The sequence below is a fragment of the Euleptes europaea genome, chromosome 1 (genome assembly GCF_029931775.1).
Source record: "Euleptes europaea isolate rEulEur1 chromosome 1, rEulEur1.hap1, whole genome shotgun sequence".
Lineage (NCBI taxonomy): Eukaryota > Metazoa > Chordata > Lepidosauria > Squamata > Sphaerodactylidae > Euleptes > Euleptes europaea.
Window position 1 is genome coordinate 100,033,235 of NC_079312.1, and position 21,741 is coordinate 100,054,975.

General features: G+C 44.4%; 1 protein-coding gene across 3 annotated transcripts in view; it reads right to left on the bottom strand.

Moving 5' to 3' along the window:
• PPP2R2B (protein phosphatase 2 regulatory subunit Bbeta) overlaps positions 1 to 21,741 on the bottom strand; it is a 289,890-nt gene that overhangs the window by 186,263 nt on the left and 81,886 nt on the right. The window contains exon 1 of one of the 3 annotated variants that reach the window (XM_056858199.1): positions 12,372 to 12,502. The exons of 1 other annotated variant lie outside the window; for it this stretch is intronic. In XM_056858199.1, the coding sequence (XP_056714177.1) occupies positions 12,372 to 12,441 (70 nt within the window). In that variant the 5' untranslated portion in view covers positions 12,442 to 12,502. Of the gene's footprint in view, positions 1 to 11,654; positions 11,731 to 12,371; positions 12,503 to 21,741 lie in introns of those variants that run through there. One more of the 3 variants, XM_056858206.1, reaches the window with a different exon arrangement.

A 21,741-nucleotide genomic window follows, 5' to 3' on the forward strand; every position in this document is an offset into this window, starting at 1 on the left:
AAGAGAGGCAACATTAAAATGGAAATGACCTCCTTACTTTTGTGATTATTTGTGAACTGCAGTGACATGATTATGTTATTCAATTCAATATATTAAAAGGGGTAGTTACATTATGTATCTGAAGAAGTGAGCTACGGCTCACAAAAGCTCATGCTGGAATAAACTAGACTTTTGTTTTATTTTATGTAGCTACATTTCACAAAAAGCAGGTTTTATATTTTAAAAGTTTCTGCCATAACTAGAAAGAGCTCCTATCAAGTCAACTCCAAACGTTTTTTCTAAAAAGCTTTTAAGGCTTGCAGAATAGCAAAATCCAACCTTGCTATGCAACTTGATCGTTTTAAAACTCTGCCAATGGAAGAATTAAATGAAGTAAATTTATTACTTTGCTCTGCAGAACATCCCGGAATATCAGTCAGCAGCATTAGATCCAATTAAAAAAAGCAACTGAATCGATGGCCGATTTAAAAGGGCCCACGAAGCAAAGAAGCAATGATCTTAGAACCCACTATCAACAAGAAATGTCAGCTCTTCAAGTGCACAACGGACTTGTAGTTCACTTCATTCTCTTGCTAGAATCAAGTATTGAAGCAGCCTTTTGCAGTACATGAGGGGAGGATTGTGCTTCTGACAGGTTGAGGTTACCTTGAGCCACCATCAATGTGAGACATCTTCTAAGCATATGTTTTAAGGACTGCCCCAGGCACCTAAATGGCAAGAAGGGGAGTTCATGTTATGAAAGCTCTCTCCTTTCTGTGATACAGGTCAGGAATGGCACAAGCACTGAGATGGGAAAAGGAGGGACTGAGAGGAGAATGGCAGGATTAAATGTAAGAAAGGAAAGCTCAGGCTTTGCAACAGATTGCTAGAAGGAGATAAAAATGTCAAAAGTCCATTCAGCCGCAGAATGAAAAACGGGGGGAACAGCCCTGTCCCTTCCCTAAAGCAGATTATCCTGTATCTCAAGAGTTCTTGACCAATGCCTGTCCAGAACCCTCCGAGGAAAGAGTTTTTTTTAAAGCCTCCTTCTGTAGCTCTTCTTCTACTTGTTGAGCTCCTATTAAGAGCAAGGATGTTTGTCCCTACTACTTGGTACCTTCCTGTATCTTAATCTGATTGTTTTATATACTATCTTTAGTGAATATGGTGATCGCCTGTCCTCCTCCTTCTGCAATAATCTTAAATATTCAGAAGTTTTCCACACGTATTGGTCAAGTTTGTTCCCCAAAACACATGTCCCCTAAGGAAAGCACATCAAGTTCTCTCATGAAAATTAAAAACAACAATGGAATACTCTGAGGTGATCAAAAAATTGTTAAAAGCCCAGTAGTCTCCTCATAACAGCACAACAGATATCAAAATGAGTTGCTCAATATGTACGTAGGTTAAATATTGGGTAAAATAAGGACCAGAATTCAAACCTGTAAAGGGTAGGTTGTGATTTCCAGTATATAGCTAATGCAGTGGGCTTGTTCCCATGGAAGGTTGGCCCATCACAAAAGTATTTTGAAAATATTTCTGTTGACATATGCTTCCCTAAAAGTCCAAATGGGTTTTTCAGTCTGTCCCATGTAACATTTTCCACATATGTTCATGTATCAGCCATTCTAATATACTCCTCCTGCAACAAAAACAAATGCTTCCTGTGATACGGGAAGACAAATAATTTGTTTTTAAAGACTTGAATAGCAACAGTGACAAGAATGTCTACCGAAATGTGCCTTGAGAGAACACAGAACAATATCTGCAATTCCACATTTGGATTACACAGTGTAAATGCCCAACAAAATTACATTGGCAGAGAGACTGGATTCCTTTAGGAGGGACACCTAGTGGTTACTTCCATAAAATTCAGTCCACTGTCTGGGCTCATAATGGCTCTTTTCCCCAAGACATCAACCATATGTAGAATTGCTTCCATGGTATCCACGCTCCTCATTTTGCTGCTAATTCACCAAGTGACTTGGCATGCTACTTATTCCGCAAACCCTTGCCAAAACGACTTCACAGGTTAATTTGAGATACTTAAATCTAGGCAGCTGCTTGGGAATTTAACAGAAAGAGAAACGTTTATTGTTTCAGATATGATTTCTTGGCAGCCATATGCAGGTAGGAACATGGCTTCTGACAGACTGCAAAGAAGCATGCAGGTGCTGGTACCCTCACAGCCTCCCAGGACCACATGGTGAGTATTTGGTTCCTATCTGTCTACGACCCCAGAAGCATACTCCCAAGCATTTTGCTAATCTTATGACCTTAAATATTAATTTCCACTTTAATTCAGCGTGGGGACTGGAATTGAACCTCAAACTGTGGCGGGCGAAGAGTAGAGGAATATTTCAACATTTCTTCAGATACCCTTATCCAACGCATATTGGATTGTAATTTTAAGATGAAAGCTGTATTTCAAGGACATCTCACTACTTTCTTATACAAAAATTTAAACTCTTTATGTCAGCCATTTGATCTGCTTTGAGTTCCTTCTTATGACTAAAGCTCACAGGCCTCTCCTATAGAGTTCTTTAAACATATTTTTCCTATACATTTTCTGTGTCTTTTTCCAGTATGCCTTGCAGGTTTCAAAGTTACCTGAAGATGCCTGCTGCCCCATTAGGCCTGGGGCAAAGTATTTTGTTGCTTGGTCATCACATGGCCAACTATGGGAGAAAAAGGACTGAACTTGATGGTGGCCGTTGTAAACTAAACAATGACAGACTGAGGCTGTATACTGTTTTAGAATTAGCCACAACCAGCTGCAAACAGTATCTCTCCTGCCTGAAAATGTTTCACCCTCTTCACAAATGCAAGCATCTGTTAAGGGAAGACCCAATTGCTGAGTGTAATCAGGTGTTGCTATTTATATGACTAAATCTAATAAAAGCTGAGTGTCTAGGCCCTTAAGGAGAGGGAAAACAACAGGTAGGGGATGACTGAAAATATACCGAAAACATTCACAGGTGTAACTTTTTGGCTGTTTTTATATTGCGATGTTCTGCTTTAATTGTAAGCTGCCTCCAGCAGGACTCCGAAGAGGTGGCCCAGAAATATCCTAAATAAACAAACAAACAACTTATTGGAACTGCCTAAGAACTGGAACTGGCAGAGCAATCCTGAAGGAGGGTGGGGGGAATAAAGGGGTTTGGAGCTGGCACGACCCCTGCGCTGCCGTCAGTGCCACTTGTGCTAGCTAAATTGGCACTAATACTGGAACAGGGCGATTCATGCCGGTGTTGGGGAGCCACGCGGCAGCACCACACGTGGGCGCCCCCACAGCAGCATTGCCCCGGTAAGAGGGTGTTCCTGGGGGCGAGTCTGACTTTAGTCAGCTCCCTGGGGCCTTTCGTCTGCAAAACTTGTGCCTGCAAAAAGGGAAGCATAGCCCCATGAAACTCAATGGAGCAGTTTCACAGGGTTTTGGCCAAAATACATTTTCGGCTTGCTGCGCCGAGGCAGCAAACCGTTCAGGAGATGGTGTGGCTGGGCTGCTCCTGGGCTCGTCCCAACTACCCCCCCCTTAGGATTGCTCTGTAAGGATGCAATCCTAAGAACACTTTTCTGGAAGTAAGCACTGTTGAATAAAATGGGACCGACTGCTGAATACACCTGCTTGGGATTGCTCCCATAGAAACCGAATTGTAAAAAGCTTAACTTGGTAGTACTGATAAGATCATCCATGCTGGCAAAACTATTTGATTATCTGTTTGTTTTTTGGCCATTAAAAAAATTCTAAGAGGTTAAGTATTCCTTGTTGTATGTTCAACCACATGTGGCTCTGATATGAATCAGGTCCACAACTCCCCTATATATTTCTTCAATTTCATTTCATTTATTTATTTGTTTTATTTACTTTATTCATGGCTTGCCTTTCTTGGCAAGAGTCAAGGTGGATTACAGAATTTTTAAAAAGTGCAATCAGACAGCATAAGGCAACCAATGAACAAAGCAACAGGACTAGGATGACAGAATTAGAATTAGAAAACCATACGAGCGATCAAACTACCTGGGGCAAGGTATTGCATAAACAATACAGAAAGCTCACTTAAATTTTGATGATGCTTTGTAAATATTTTTCTAATGCTTTTGCTTTAAAAAATATATTTGGCCAGTCAATGGCCCCCCTTTTTATTTGATCAAATGCAAAGTACCAACTGGAGGCGATTAAACTCAAATCAGATAAAAGACTACGGAAAAGATTGCAGACGCCCTCTGAAGTAGACTGTCCACAGGAATACAAGGTTGAATAAAATAAAATAAAAATATACAAGGGGAGAGACGTTAGAGAAGAAAGTCAAAGTTGGCCATGAGAACTGGATCGATCTACACCAGATCACATGAATTGGTAAACACTGCGGCAATACTTCTTGCCATTAACAAGAATAAGGAGACAGGTACTGCAGCTGCTGGTGGCACAGCTAAGGGGGCAGCAGGGGACAGAGTCAAAATAAGACCACAGGGCAAGGGTATGTTCACACAACTATTTCCGAAGCACCTGGTTCAACCTGCACACTTCCAGGAGCACAGGAAGGAGCTCCTTTGTCCCCAGGACACCCAGTCATGAAAATAAAAGGGTACTGACTGCAGTGATTGTGAGCTCTTCCCGTGTAGTCAGAGAGTAGCCCTGCCAGACAAGTGAATAAGAGCCATAGGCATGTGCTCTAAAGCAGGGGTAAGTAGGCAATCTTTTCGGCCCAAGTGCCAAGAAATGCAACATCTAGTTGCGGAAAGCAATGGTGTGCTGGCAAACAATGGGGGGATTTAGGACTGTACTTGGTCAGGCATGCTTGGAGCAAGCCAAGCCTCAGTGGCACTGCCAACGACTCAGGGATTCACCTGGTGGCTGTGGTGGTTTGGGAGGTAATAACAGGCATGCCTGTTGCATTCCCCCACACTGCTGGCCCCAGTAGTGCTGCCAAGTGCCTCCATTGCCCATGTGAAGATCTGGCCCTGAGTGCCAAACGAAATGGCCTGGTGTGCCAATGACAGCATATGGGCCAGGTGTTGCCTGCCCCATCTCTAAAGGGACTGGGCACTGAATATCATCGGCTATTGATAATATTAACGAGTGGCGAACACTGAAAAATTGCTTGGTTCTGGAGGACAGTTGTGTCACCACGTTTAAAAAAATACCACCAACAACTTCTTAGCAAAGGAATGAGTAAAGTGTCTAATTGATGGCAGCATGACTCACCAGACACATCCCTTAAACATGTGTTTTAGGTATTTCTAGTCATTCGTTTTTTTCTGGGAAGAAGTTATTACTCATATCAATTTTGTATTAGAATGTTCATTGATTTTTTTGAAGATGTCGATGTACTTTTAAACTATTTGCCTGTCTTGTGGAGGCTAACCAATGGATAACAAAAATAGACCGTCCATGCCCTTACTACAACTAAAAGACTCATGTTACAACACTGGAAAGACCAAAGCGCACCTCTGGTCAATCAGTGGATTGAGGACCTTAGAACTCTGTCACTATTTGAATATATGGCATATAGATGGCAATTGTGAATAGACTTTTTTAGATATTTGGAAACCATTTATAGAAACGTATGTCTAGATTCTGGGTTGGTTTTCGTTTTGTTTTGTTTTTTGAAGGAAATAAAAAGAGGGGGAAATGAATAAAAATGACATGCTCAAAAAGCTTATGTCTTGGAAATGCTCAAAAAGCTTCTGTCTTGGAAATTCCTGGAGATTTGGAAGTGGAACCTGGGGAGGAAGAGGGACCATAATGCCATAGAGTCCACCCTCCAAACCAGCCATTTTCTCCAGGGGAACTCATCTCTGTTGTTAGTAGGTAAGTTGTAATTCCCAAAGATCTGAAGGCTCCACCTGGAGGTTGGCAACCTTATGTATTGCCCTAAAGGCATTAAAGGAAGGATTTTCACTTTTTTATACCAGAATTAGTGGGTGAAGAGGGAAGGCAGTAGTCAGCAAGAGAAACATAAAGATCTGTTCTGCAACCCTGGAAGACCTTATTGAGCTACTCCAAGCTAACCAAGAGAACAGCTAGGTCCTGGGACTGCTCAAGAAGCAAACTGCTAACCTAATCCCAACAAAGTAGAATAGTTTTCTACAAATAATTTCTTTATGACATTGTTGGATCAATTCATATTGGACTTTATTGTAAACCCCTGTGGGGGTAAGACTTACTACTAGAAATGGTAATATGCATTGCCCCCACCACTTGCAAAATGACACTATTATATTTTGCCAGATAATATTTGAAAGATCCTGGATCTTATGGATACACAGAGGCAAGTTAAAGATGTCTACAAGGCGACTGTATTACATGTGATAGCCCTCAGCGGCTGTTGAACACCCACCAGTCCAACTCATGGGGTGGATACTGATCACAAACAGGAGGCCAATTCTTTGTGGGTACGTTTGCCTGTTTGCAAACAGTTCAGACCTGTCAGGTTACTTTTCACGCAGTCAAACAGTATAATACAGTGCTTCACGCATGCACACTCTCACGCTGCCCAATGGGAGTCCTATCTTCTCCCTCCCCCTCCCTCCTGGTTGTTGCTACACACTGCTCACCAGCCAAATACATAAACAGTAAATCATCCAGACAGTGATAATAAACAGATGCTGTATTTTCAAAATGCCTTAATGTTTGGTGCTGAAGCCCATATTATCAACATTATTTTGCTCATGTACACTTTTGTTCATAGCCTTATGGAAAAGCGCAATTCCCACCCTATCTGTTCCACTTACCTGACCAGAACATCCATGACCCTATGTTGAATCATCTCACCTACTGCATAGATATAAAAAAAAAAACTCAACAACTACACACACCTGCTGTGCATCTGCAAATCTGTTCGCCAGCCATTCAAGGGCAATGGAGGGCAGGCAAACAGATCAGAGGTTCAGCTCACCACAACTGTCAAACAGGGCATATTTACCTATCAAATGTGCTTTCTAGAAAGTTGCTGGCATCCTTAGTTAGTGCTAAGCATTGCCTTAAGAAAACCAAATATTAGGGGACTAGAGCAACTGTCCTATGGGGAGTGGTTAAGACACTTAGGGCTGTTTAGCTTGGAAAGAAGGCGGCTAAGGGGAGACATGATAGAGGTCTATAAAATTATGCATGGTTTGGAGAGAGTGGACAGGGAGAGGTTTTTCTCCCTCTCCCATAATACTAGAACGCGAGGCCATCTGTTGAAGCTGGAGGGTGACAGATTCAAAACAGATAAAAGGAAGTATTTTTTCACACAATGCGTAGTTAAATTGTGGAACTCCCTGCCCCAGGATGTGGTGATGGTTGCCAACTTGGAAGGCTTTAAGAGGGGAGTGGACATGTTCATGGAGGAGAGGGGTATTCATGGCTACTTGTTAAAATGGATACTAGGCATGATGCATACCTATTCTCTACAGTCACAGAGGAGCATGTCTATTATATTAGGTGCTGTGGAACACAGGCAGGATGGTGCTGCTGCAGTTGTCTTGTCTGTGGCTTCCTAGAGCAGGGGTGGGGAACCTTTTTTTCTGCCAAGGGCCATTTAGATATTTATAATATCATTCGTGGGCCATACAAAATTATCAGCTTAAAATTAGCCTGCTATACTCTTGGGCAGTCCTAGCAGCTCCATAGCTAATGACTCTTCTTCAAGGCAGAAAAAAGGTTCCTTTTCTCGGCAAAACAAACACATCCGCCTTGAATAGAGGCTATTCCTGTCTACGGTAGGGGGCGGATCACCAGTCTTAGATCCTTCTGAGCTAGAGATCTGCCAGGACCCACGAAGGGCCAGACCAAACGCTTTCGCGGGCCTTATACGGCCCCCAGGCCTGAAGTTCCCCACCCCTGTCCTAGAGGCACCTGGTTGGCCACTGTGTGAGCAGACTGCTGAACTTGATGGGCCTTGGTCTGATCCAGCAGGGCCTTTCTTATGTTCTTATGTTAAGTAAAGATTAAATGATCTCTAAGAGGTTAAGGTGGTATCTTTTATATATGATTGAGACAAATTAGTTTCAGAGTGACCATTGGCCATCCAGTCTTAAAAAATGGTTTTCCCCATCCAACAACCAAAACCTCACCCATCCTATGGCATCATGGAACTATATCACATAATGTGGGCAGGGCTTGCACTTAAAGGAGAGGAACTACACCAAGAGATATAGCTGTAGCCATTAACTATGGTCTATGAATTCGTCATACTACACAGAAGTTTATCGTTCAAGATAAGCTTTTATGTTCATAAAATTATTCAACTAGCAGCAACAGGATAGGAAAGCTAATTACAGTCCCCTCCTTTTTATTTTTTGTTACTTTGTGGAAAACCATCTCTTCCCATACAGCACAACCACCATAAGGCTTCACTAGAAGAATTCTTAGCCAGATCCGCAATGAAATGAGAGGAAAATATCAGATTCCTTGAATTGTTTCTTTTCCCACCATGCCTTAGAAAGTACTGCATTGTTCTATATTTATATGAGGCAGAGGTTTGTTTAAGTATGCTTAGACAGTTCAGCTGTTATTCAGACATTTCATTGTTCAATATACACACATTTGTTCAAAACTGTTGTTTACAACTAGTGCAGAAATGGACTAGCAGAAACTGATTCCTAGCAACGAGATACACTTTCAGTTTTCCAAAGCATTATTATGAAGTGCTTTAAGAGCTCTCTAGTTTAAATTACATCATTCTTGGTGTCCAAAACTGAATCATAAGATCACTTGAATGCCACACATCTGCATGTTGCCTAATTACCACCAAGAATGAGATGGAACCTTTTAAATTCACCTTCATAAGCTGCTCCCAAGGGAATGAGACGCCACCTTCTCCTCCATTAAGAGCCTTTAGTTATAACATGATTTCTAGTGGTAAAATTCTGCTGTGACAGCCTTCTGTATTCCTTGGCCTGCAGGACAACCTACACTGTCAGTTGAAACCTTTCATTTCAACGTTCTTTTCCATTAGCTGGATTCTTTGGAATGGACCAAATACAACCTATTGATTTAATGATGGTGTAAAATAATAAATGAAAGAACAGAGGAGAGACAAAGATGTTAGAGGGCCCATAAAATGATCATGTTTTTTGTGGGGGTGGAATCTTGACATTTTTAAATCAACAGATGAATTTCCACTGATTCTAACTTGACAAGAACTATTGTGCTTTATTTCAAAGATCGTGGAGACGCTTTGTGTGTGTGCACGCGTGTGTATATACACACAGTTTCTTTTATTGGACACTCTCTACAGTGGTTCACAAGACAACCTAGGCTGAAATCCTACACATAGCAAACCCAACTGAATTTAAGCAGCCTACCTATCTGCAGGACTACAATGTTATCTTTCCATTACAAGTTAGGTATTTTAATACCTATGATCTGAATTGCCTTTTTGAGACTGAATATATGCAACATTGCATTTGCATTATGTTTTAGCTTTCTGTTTGCATAGTGCCTCTGTCTGATAAGTATGCAATAGTTAATTTCTAGAAGGACTATTGTCTCAACGCAAATATGATCCTTCAGCCTCTGACCTTGAAGTTCTGCCCCCAACTAGAGACGTGGAGAGAGGACAGGCTAAAGTTACTCAGCTGTGAGAAAAATGCATTCTCTGTACATCCTCAAATATGCTTCACGATTGCCACATCATGTTCCAAGTCTGACCCATGGCATGGGAATGGGTGTCAGGGCCAAGACAGTCCCAGATTAAGGTCTGCAAATGTGAGTGTCTCTCTGAAACTCAAAGGGAAATTGCTCTTATACTGCTGTTGTACATTTTAATTATCTATAATGTTAAAATTATTTTAGCCTATGAACGTTGTACTCAAGACCTTTGGTCAGATGAGCCTGAAATAAAAGGTAAGGATACTAAATGCATTGAGCTCAGGCAATTAATAGGTTAGTTATATGTTCTAGAATCACATAAAAGAAACAACAGCCAACTTTTAAACAGTATCCGAAGCCCATATATCTGGGGAAAGGTATATATCAATTCTCATATCACAAATGAACGTATCTGTTCTTATTGTCAGTCATTTTTAACTCATGTACTCACTGGAGGAGCACAGGCCAAGAAAAATCACATTCAGCAGCCTCAACGGTCTTAGCTTCCCAAATGGTTAAGAAGAAACCATTAGGGAAAGGATACTCGTCCCAACAGAACACTAAGCCAGTGACCCTACACCCCTTGCAGATATCATAACTCTGACCATCTCATCACTTGAAAGCCTCATGGAAGTCAATCTCAGGAGGGGGCTGTTTTCAAATTCTCACTATATTCCATTTTTATTAGGCCAGTATCAAATGTCTAGGCAACAGACCTGAGCAGGATGGAAAAAATACCACTGTCAGGTGCCAACATAAATGTTTGGGAACTCAGGTATATTGGTACTTGGGATTTCTCCAGCCCCCGAGTATAAATATTTCCTCCAATCAGAAAAATGCAACTGTTGCCCTCTGGTCTTCTCTGTAGCTGTGTTATTTAGAAGAAGAGTTGGTTTTTATACTTTGGTTTTATTCTACAACTTAAGGCAGAATCAAACCGGCTTACAATCACCTTTCCTCCCCCTCCCCACAACAGACACCCTGTGAGGTAGGTGGGGCTGAGACAGCGTGACTAGGCCAAGGTCACCCAGCTGGCTTCGTGTGTAGGAGTGGAGAAACAAATCCAGTTCACCAGATTAGCCTCCACCGCTCATGTGGAGGAGTGGGGAATCAAACCCGGCTCTCCAGATCAGAGTCCACCGCTCCAAACCGCCACTCTTAACCACTACACCATGCTGGCTCTCTTCTACATTGCATTCCTCACCATACTTTATCCTTGTTTCCTTCAGCTACACTATGTCATTGAGTACCTGCCATGCTCAGAGCACAATCTGATTCACATTCACATTATAATTCGGGGTCCCTGGGGATCAAAATAGCAAGTGAACATGTTAAGCCACCGCCCAGAAATCTGACACCTAAAATATTGTATAGCCTTTGAAAAGCATGCCACAATGCTTTTATTCCCCTCATCCAAGCACATTACGTCCATTTTATAGAAGGCAAATGGAGGCATTAAAAGCAAGCAGTTTGTCTGAGGACACCCAGCGGCTATCAGAGTCAACTTCAATCTTTGTTCAGGCCAGCTTTGTTTCACACACAAGAAGAAAAGGTTACACACTCATATGATAGCACTTGCCCTAGTAAAGCAGTTCAACATCAGCCTCAAGATTTCATCTAAACCTTATAGATTTCAAGTACATTATGGAGGGCAGGTTAGTCTCAGGACCTTTTTTCTTTTTCAGCCTCCCCCCAGTCTTATAACCTACTGATATTGTGAACATACTTGAGGCACACTAATTTCTAGGTCTACGATAGCAGGGCGACAGGATAGACTGAACACAGCTGGCCACCATTGTGACTTTCCTAACCTCCCTGTGGTTCTGGTACTTGCAGATGAGACAAAGTACAGGCATTTTTCATGAGCCCATTAGATTCCCTCCCTCAACCCACATATTTCAGAGAAACAACTGTTTTATTCCCCCCAATCCTCGTTTTATCTTCAACATCAAAGCTAAAACCCTTCATTCCTTTCTCGCCCAAGACTCTGATTCACTACACAAGACAAGAACAGCATCTCGACAGGGAGGGGGGGAGAAAGCTCAATGAGGCTATTTCGTCCACCCTGTGTCCCATTATTGGTTCTCACACACACCGGTTGTCCTTCCGTTCATGCCACCTCTCAGCAGCGTGCTGGCTTTCACCCCCGCTGCATTTCCGCTCCCAGTTGATTCAGCAGAAACGAGCGCTGCAGCACTGCCGTTGCATTCCTTCCCCGCAAGCGTGTCACCACCTGCCTGAAGGCTCTCTTGCCGTCTCATTGGACACAGCTTGGGTCTGTCATCGCGATCCAGCCCAAGCTTTTCCGAAGGCCCTGGTGCATCGCCTGGGCAAGCGGCACCCCCAGCGCGGGCCTCGCCTGGCAAGGGCCCCTTAGTTAATTCCCACTCCCTTTAGCGACCACGGGGAACCCAAAGGGCAAAGGCTGGTTTCAAGGGAGGCGGCCCAGACCCAGAGCGCGACAGGGGAGGCTGCTGATACGTCAAGGCGTGACCGCGAACCGGGATTAACATCACCCTGGGAGCATTCACACAGCCCCAGGGACCTTCTTGTCCCCATACACCTGCTGCTCTAGCGCAAGCTTCCCAACCATGCGATGGCAGGTCTCAGACCTGCCAGTCAGTTCACAAGTCCCACCACCTTTTCCCCGGGGCCTCGATTTGACCGCAACAAACACAAACGCCATTCTGCTGCCAGATCCCCTGCCTTGGAGCTAAGCTGAGCTTTGGAAAGGCGTCTCCCCGCAGTAGACTGGGACTGCTTTTTTAATCTTTTTTTTCTTTCTGTCCTACCCCGCTGGGCCGTCCATTACCTTCTGTTGCATAGCTGTGATCGCGCAGGAAACTGTTGTTTATCTTGCGGGTATCAATGTCCTCCTCCATTGACAGCGGGCTTACTTTTGCGGGAAGTGAGAACAGGCAGGCAAGTATCCATCATCGCCCCCGCCGCGGCCGGGAAATCAGCGGAGAGGCGGGGAGGGGAGCCGCGCCGAGCCCAGCATGCTCCTGCCCCTGCAAGGGAAAATAAGGAAGGGGGAAAAAAAACGCGGAAAAAAAAAAAGGAAAAAAAAGAAGGCAAGCAAGCAAGCTTTTCACCTCCTCCTCCTCCTGCCAAGGACGCCGCGGTTGCAAAGGTCCAGATCCCCTCCTCTTCCCGCCGACGCTGGCGCAGAGGTGCAAATCGCCTCCGCCTCCACCCGGGGATGCGCAAGGTCCAGTTCCCCTTCTGCTGCTGCTGCGGTGGCTCCCGCGCGAGCTGCAAGCTCCCGCCTCCTCCCAAGGCTGCCGCCGCCGCGCACGAGCCGATGCCCAGGGACGCCGCCGCAATCCCCAGTCCCAGGGCGAAGAAGTGCCGCAGCCGGGCGGCTTCGCGCGCGCCGCGCCCAACAGGTTCTTCCCCCGGCGGCGGGCGGGCTCCCCTCCGCATGCAGCAGCGCGAGCCACAAAATGGTCGCTGCGGAAAGATCGCGGCTCCGGCGTCGCTCCTTCTTTCTTTTTTTGCCTCTCCCAAAGGGGGGGGGGAGAGAGAGAGAAAAAGAAAGGGGGGGGGGAGAGAAATCCGACGGGGAGGGGCGTGCAGCCCTGCGTGGAGAGAGAGAGAGGGAGGGGGGCGGTGCGGAACCGGCGCCGCTGCGGCAAGCGCGAGGCGGGCTGTGCTGCAAAGCGCCGCTGCGAGGCACGGGTTTGGCGGGCTGCTGCTGCGGGAAGGCTGCCCAGGCTCGCGCCGCCGCGACAGGGCTCGCGCCGCTCCCGCCTTGCCGGGCCCCGATGGTGCATTCGCGGCCCAGGCTCCTCCCCTCCAGCTCGGCTTGGGCCAACCGCCGCGGCGGCGGCTCCTCTGCTGCAGTGGGGCTTCCGAGGGCCCCCTAAGGAGGGGACCAGGCTCCCCTCAGGGAGGGAGGGAGGGAGGGAGGGAGGGAGGTCCGAGGGGAGCGTGAGGCCTGTGGGGCGGGGCCGTCCTCGAGGCGGGTAGGGGCCCCGGCCTAGCCCTCCCGGGCAGCGGCGGCCTCGCGTGGAGGAAGGCACGGCGGGAGCGGGGCCCAAGCGCTCGGTCGTCTGAAGGGATGCCGCGCCGCCGACCCCCCCCCCCGGTTCCCTCACGAGGGACGCCCGAAGCGCCGGGAGGTTGCAGGTGGGGAGGGGCCGGGGCTCAGAGGCAGAGCGTCTGCTTGGCCTGCGGAAGGCCCCAGGTTCGATCCCCGCCGTCTCCAGTTCAAGGGCCCAGGCGAGTAAGTGATGGGGCAGACCTCTGCCTGAGACCCTGGAGAGCCGCTGCCGGCCTGGCTTTGATGGACCAAGGGTGCTGTGGAACACAGGCAGGATGGTGCTGCTGCAGTTGTCTTGTTTGTGGGCTTCCTAGAGGCCCCTGGTTGGCCCCTGTGTGAACAGACTGCTGGACTCGATGGGCCTTGGTCTGGTCCAGCAGGGCCTTTCTTAGGTTCTTGAGGGTCTGATTCAGTATAAGGCAGCTTCATGAGTTCATGTGTGTGACTCCAAGACCTTGAGGAGAAAGGGCGGGTTGGTCTGAATGCTTTCGTAATTTGGGCGCAGGGGCTGTTCGGGGTTCTCCCCTTCCCCCTTCCTTTCGTTCTCCCGTAGAGGCAGTGGGATTTAGACGGCCTGTGTGCTGCTGGGTTGTAGCCACGGTGCTGACGACGCCGGTGAAGTCCTGTCAAATTATTTGCCCTCCATTACAGCTTCGTTTTCCTTATTGGTAAGAGAGGAACATTATAGTTCTGTTTCTTTAGAGGCTGTGAATATATCTGTTGTATTCAACAGTTGTGCGTTTGGAGGCTTCAGGAAGACGACGTTTTTGAAAGGTTTCCAAGGCGACATTCTCATCCTACATTATTTGTTTATTTAACTCATTTATACACTCCCTTTTCCCCCAATGGCTTACATCATTCTCCTCGCCCCCGTTTTAACCTCACAACAACCCTGTGTGAAGTAGGTTAGGCTGAGAGAATGTGACTAGCCCAAGGTCACCCGGTGAGTTTCCATGACACAAGTGACGATTTGAGCCTAGGTATCCCGGATTCTAGTCTGACACTCTTAACCACTATAACCATACTGGTTCTCATAAGCCTCAAATAGAGAACATAAGAACAGTAGCATGTGTGAACATTATTATTTTTTTGCATTATCATACAGTCTGCCTTTGCCAGCAGCGTGCTTGGAAGCCTGACAGTTGTTCTTGGCTGTGAAAATTGCCACATGCAATCCTGATTCATATATAGGGTTGTCAACCTCCAGGTGGTGTCTGGAGATCTCTTGCTATTACAACTGATCTCCAGCCGATAGAGATCAGTTCACCAGGAGAAAATGGCTGCTTTGGCAATTGGACTATGGCATTGAAGTCCCTCCCCTATCTAAGCCCTGCTCTCTTCAGGCTCCGCCCCCAAAATCTCCAGGTATTTCCCAACCTGGAGATGGCAACCCTAATCTCATATGCCCTGTTCCCATGTTAAATTGAGCACACATACATCCTGCCTTTACATGCATGCATCTGTTTGTAAGAAACAGCTAGCACATATTCACTTTACAAATGAAACCGGGGGCCAGGACTGTGTGGTTTCAAACACATGTTCAGCTGTGTGTGTGTGTGTGTTAAGTGCCGTCAAGCCGTTTCCGACTCATGGCGACCCTATGAATCAATGTCCTCCAAAGTGTCCTATCCTTCAGCTGTACATGTCCTGAATGTAACATGGAAATTACACAATGCACGCATGAAGAAAAATCAAGTGTACACTGCACACAGATTGTACATGCATTCTCTGTGACTTGTGAACAGAGCTACACACAGGAGAATGAGGTGGTAAACGGATGGCAAATCCCCAAAGTGGCAAAATGGATTGCAGACAGGGAATTCTAACTTTGACTGTCCCCTCAGATTTAAAAAAGTGCAGATGGAAAATTAGCACAACAGAGAGAAGGAATGCAGTTTGAAGTAGTGGTGCCGGTTCTGTCACCTCAGGACTCTGCCCCCCTCCCATTCACTCACCTGAATGGGCAGTCCTGGTCTGAGCTACTAACCTGGCTGCAAGGCATTGCTGGTGTTATCTAACCTACTATGGTTGGTTGGAAGACCCATTAGGGATGGAATCAGAAGAACACAAGTAGTATGAAGTACTCCCATTATACCAAGCATCAGTGCCCTTTGCTTTCCCTGTTCTTGTATGATAATATAATAGTGAACAAGTTGTTCCTGATGGTTCATCGGGCCATCATTTAGCTAAACATCTGAAGCCATTCTGCAAAGGAAGAGTTTCCCCAAATTCAAAACTTCACTGAGCTGGAGAAATGGGTGAGAAACTGAGTTTCATTTTGGAACTTGGTGGGAATGATGGCTGTTAGGAATTGGGAGTGCGTTGAGTGATGTTGCTTTAGGAGTTACATTGTTTGTAAGCCTTCTTGCTTCCTACCTGATTTATCAATGTATTTGTAAGTGTATTGTAAGTGAAACATATTACAAAATACCACTACTCTCCAGTATTTTCACCTCATGAGTGGCTGCCCAGAACTGGACAGAAACAATGTAAATTTAATATACAATAAAAAACAGAGTTGTTGATGATTTTACAAAAGTTAAACTTTTATACTTTCCCCCAATTTTCTAAAGTCATACGGCTTATGCTTGTGTCACCAGCACATATACAAACCCTCAAGATTAGCACGGTCCCTGCACAAGACTGAGAGACATATTATTTTTTATGACGGTTATGTGTTGTAGACCATCTGCTTGGCATGCACATAGTCCCAGGCCCAATCTCTGGCACCTCCACACAGAAAGGGGTCTCAAGTGGCAGGTCTGAGGAGGGCCTCTACCTGATTCCTTGAAAAATCTACTAGTTGGAGTAGGCAGTACTAGGCTAGGTGGACTAATGGTTTGACTCGGCACAATGCAGCATCCCGTGATAAAGGACAATTATTGTTTTGCTAGCCTTCTGAAAGATTTCCACAAACTAATCTCTGCAGTACATAGTTTACATATGTCTGGAGCATCAGCTGCAGGTCCCAAACAAGCATCTAGGAGCAAGAAATAGAACACAGAAAAACTAACACTGACATGAAGATCCAGCAGGAAAGTGAGGGTCTTCCTGTACAGAATACAATTTAGGGTGAGATAATAGTATTTGATATCAAAAGGAATATTCACTTGGGACTGATAGGCACCAGAAGAATCTTCGCCCATTCAAAGATGCCCAAGTCTTGCCAGCAGCATTTTAGAGCAGGGAGCTGTCCCTAGATACCCTGTGACTGATGGTGCTGAAAGCTTGTTTGAGTAAAGATGCTCTTGCTACACTACATACTTAAGGCTTACCCAGGAGAACATAACATGAAGAGCTCTGGAGCTGCAACTTTCTAAACTCCTGACCTGAAGCTCATGGTTGAAGACATAAATAACTAATGTATGAAACCCAGTTCACACATATGAACAGTGGTGTGGCATTTGCTTGAACTACATCCACAAGGAGGCTTCTTCAGGTCATTCCTTTTGAATCAACTTCCCCTCTGTTCCTAGAAGTTCCCCCCTATTTTTGCAAACTGCCCAAACATGAGGTTTACAGTGACTTTATGAAAATCAGCAGAACCATACCATCTTTTGATGGGAGGATGCTGACATCCAAAATTTTGACCAGCCCTTATATGAACATCCCACTGCAAAACAAAAGGAGTATCTCAGCCATGCTCCCTTTTTTGTACTAGACCATCGGTTTCAGTCCTTGTATTTCCAGTGTGTCAGAATGAAAACATAGTGAAAAAGGCAATCCCATGTAATATTCTACTTACTGCACCTGTCTGGGAAACAGGATAGGGCTCATCAGGGTGGACTGTTATAATCTAAAGCAGGGGTCCCAATCTTTTTGAGCCTGCAGGCACATTTGGAATTCTGACACTGCGTGGTGGGTACAGCCACAAAGTGACTGCCACAAAATGGATGCCGCAGGAGGTGGAGCCAGCCATAAAATGGCTGCTGCTGCTTACCTTTAGTCACACATTGAAGATCCTTGTGCCATGGTGACAGCAGCTCCCAAAACAATGTTTTTTTTAAAAAATCTGCAAAGCCACTCAAATCTCCAGTGGCCAATCAGAAGCTTTGCTGGGCAAAAGTCCCACCTGGCCCTGCCCACTTTCCAAAAAATATTTCATGGGCACCAGGAAAGGTGTCAACAGGCACTGGCACCCATGGGCACCATGTTGGGGACCCTTGTTCTAAAGGACTCTCCCCCCAGATGCCATCTTTAGAGGCATTCATGCTAAATCATTGAAGGTTGTTATATTCTCTGTGACCTCATGCTTATCTCAGTTCTTTATACAGACTGCAATCATAGTAAATAACAGGCATAAGGCCAACATAATGCAGTATTCATTTCCTTTTAATGGTTACTAAGTGGATAGCCAGTCTGCTTAGCGTCCCTGCTTCTAGGCAAGCCAAGTGTTTGTGTGTGTGTGTGTGTGTGTGTATTTGCCAAGGAACCAGATGCCCACGCTGGAAAAATAATGTCTATGGTTGGGCATCTGGACTATTATTGCCAGCCAAAACAAACCCTGAAGACTTTGCATGTACCTGAACCCCTAATATAATCATCTGAATAAATTTTGCATTGAGGATATTTCAGCAGATGTCAATAAGATAAGTCGAGTGAAGATAAAATAATATCGTGAGAATTGTCAGAAATCTGTCCTGAATGCATACGTCCAAATTGAATTAGCAATACACTGGAATGCTTCATAATATTACTTCTGTTTTTCTACAGGAACACAGTTTTAGCATAGGAGAAAAATATTATTATACCATCATTTGTTAAGTGTGGCAAAAATGTGTACTTTGCCTTGAGTACCTGGACTGGGAAGTAGCGATTTGACAAATGTGACTTTTTTGATAATCTTAAATCTTTGGGAGAATGGTTTTCCCATTCTCAATCTGAAGATGAATTCTGAAATGTGTCCATGGTAACATGACACAAGGAAATGAATATCAGTCTTGGTTTTGCTCAACACTGGGGCTTCTGGGACAGCTTTTATAAACATCAACTGTTGCTCCTAAAAATTATAATCTGTAGGGGGCTAGTCATAATTCACTCATTCTGGACACCACCCACTTATTCTGGACATAAAATCCCAACAAGTTGAGGTTTTCCAAGTCACCAACTGCATACAGAGCAAGAAGCATTCTGGAACCAGTGGATGGACTGAAAAGGAAATCAGGAATAAAAATTGAGTTGCTTCAGACAATTAGCAGACCAGCAGCAGAACTGCCTGCCAAATTTCAGACTATTGCTGTTTCATGTTTCATGGCCTGACTGCAATGTTTTCTGCAGAGCAACTGTGATTGTCACAGTTCTTCTTCTGGGGGCTTTTGGAGATCAGCTATATACTTCTCTTTATGATAATTTTAGTATTTCTCTTGACCAAAATGTGTGTTTTTTGTCTTGCTATGTTGAGGTGTTGGAGCTAAATTTGAACCTTCAGCTACCATTAGACATGCTTCCATGCTTTCCTTCATATGTCCACAAATTCTTCATCCATTCAGTTCTATGGATGGACAGACATTTCCACCCAGACTCATGGACTCATGTTTGCATACAACTCATCCTCTACTAGGTAAACGTATTTCCCCAGAGTGATTTATCCCTAAGTCTTAGCCTTGTGACCCAAATGGTTTTGATTAGCTAATACAAACAAACTCTATCTGTACCTGAAAGTAAGAACTAAAAAGCTATAAGATGTGGCTTTATCCCCCTTGGTATTCATATTTATATGCCAACATAATGTAAGGAATATACTGTATTAAGCTGCCTTATGTTAAATGCAGTCTTCTTTAAAGTGTGCATATACATGGGCCAAACTGTCTTCATTACTGAGAGCCAAACAAGATTAAAAAAAAATCAAAACCAAAAGTAGGAGGCCGGCATTTAGAGGAGAGGCAGTTTAATGAGGGAGTGGCTATTTACAATGCAAGCCTTTACAGAGTTACATTGTTCTAAGACCACTGAACTCAATGCTAATCTTTCCCCTTCTGCTGTTTTATCTCCAGAAAATCATGCTGTTTTTCTTCCAACGAGGAAAAGAGAAGGGCAGCCTGTATCATTTCATGGAAGGAAAAGGAGTTGGGGAGGGTGATTTTAGTGGATAAACATCAGGAAGGGAAAGGGTCAAATTGGTCCTCCTTCTGCTTTCATCCTCCAAAGCTGTTTTTCACCTGGAATTTACAAGGCCAACCATATATATTTATAGCCCAACTATAATGATTCAGATGTCGGTTGAGCTGTCTCTTCCTGCCCAGTCACCTCACTCAATACAACCCTGTTGCTTTACTTGCTACCACAAGCCCGTACTTGCCCAAACTATTATTTAACTTCCTAGGTTACATTGTGCCCCAGGGCTAATTTCCCAGTTAAGTTTTCCTATTAGAATACTGCCAAAACTTTTGCTATGAACTTGTTCGTATAAGGCACATCAACATGCACAACTTTTTCCTGAGAACGTGAACCCCAAGTGCCGTTCATGTTCAGAAGTTGTTCAGAAAAGCAGGTATATCTAAGATATGCTATAGACATTCTGTGGATATCTGAGTGTTGAAAATGTGGAAAACTCCATGGAATAAAAGTGTCTCATGCGTTTCTTGTTGTGCATCAGCTGAAATGATTACGATAGAAAACCTTACCTATTATTTTATCTTGGCAAAGTTAAGAACAATTATGTACTTTTAAATTTCTTTTGACTGCAGTATTTGTTTCTTTTTTCAAAATACTAAAGAAAACTACTTGGTGAAGTAAAGTTGTGTTTTCTGATCTAAGCTAGTTAAGTTTATTTCACACCAATGTCTTTGTCCTTTCAATCAAGGTACTAAAATAATACGGTAAACCATTGTTGGAATTAAATAGCTAGATACTTGAAACTGGCAGATTAGGACTTTATAAGTGAGGCTCCTGCAAGGACTTGTGGGGGCAATCTCATTTTCCCTCCCCCACTGTTTTGTTTTTCCCTTCCCTGAAAGCCCCCTTAGTCTCTTGCCTTTTTATGCCTCTTTCTCTCCTTCCCACCCACCAGCCCTTCTCTACCCCTAGCATCCTGTCCCTATACAGTGCTGGCTGCCAGGCCAGGCTCAGTTGCATTGTGGAGAACCCACAAGAACTTGTGAGGGGCACCTCATTTCCCCCTGTATCCCTTTCACTACACTATTTCTTCTTACCCTCCTGGCAGCCCCCATATCCTCACCTTTCCCTGATTCCTTTTCTCCTTCCCACCTACCAGGCCACCTACCTTTATCTGCCCCTCTCTTCAGCTTTCCTTCCTTCCCTCCCCCTGCCAGCCCTTACTCAGAAAATTTACATTAAAGTTGTGCAATGCCAGCCACTGGGCCAGGCTCAGTTGTGTGATGGAGAATCTACAAGAACTTCATTTTTCAAAAAGATTTCAGATGTTTCTGCAAACCTTTTCTCAGTTTTGTAGGGAAATATGTCTTGTCTGTCCATAGGCCCAGTCTCCAGATTTAAGTATCCACAGATGGGGCTACATTGAGAATTAGATATATTGATATTCTGGTTAGCATATAAGCGAAGAAATTATTCCATTATTAAGACATGGATGTAACCACATACCTTTTTAGTATGGATTACTAGTGACTCTGGGATGCCAGAATAGGAAAACAAGTAAAGACCCCAGGAATGTCTTAAAGTAATTTTATGTCCCCTTCTGTTTTCCTCAGCCCTTATCGTAAAAAGACTCACAACAGCAACATTTTAAAAGATGAATAGTCAAGACTGAACTTAGAGAAGTCTCACCAGTTTCTGATTGCCACTGTCTGAGTTTTTGGGGTATATTATTTATTTGTTATATTTATATCCCACTTTTCAGGCAACAAGTATCTCCTACATTGGCTCACATTGAGTGTAAGGGTCAATTAAAGAAGTTGTAGCCTAAATCTACATGTTACTTCCTTCACTGCTATAAACAAGTTCCCTATCTTTTAAAGCTATAACATAATTTCAAAAGTTTCATATTCATAGGGTAGTCAACTCCCAGGTGTGGCCCGGAGATCTCCTGGAATTACAGCTGATCTCCAGATGACATAGATTAGTTCCCCTGGAGACCATGGTTGCTTTGGAGGATGGACTCCATAGAATCACTCAGTTATTTAACAAGAAAATCAAAACAGATGCTATAAATGAACATTTC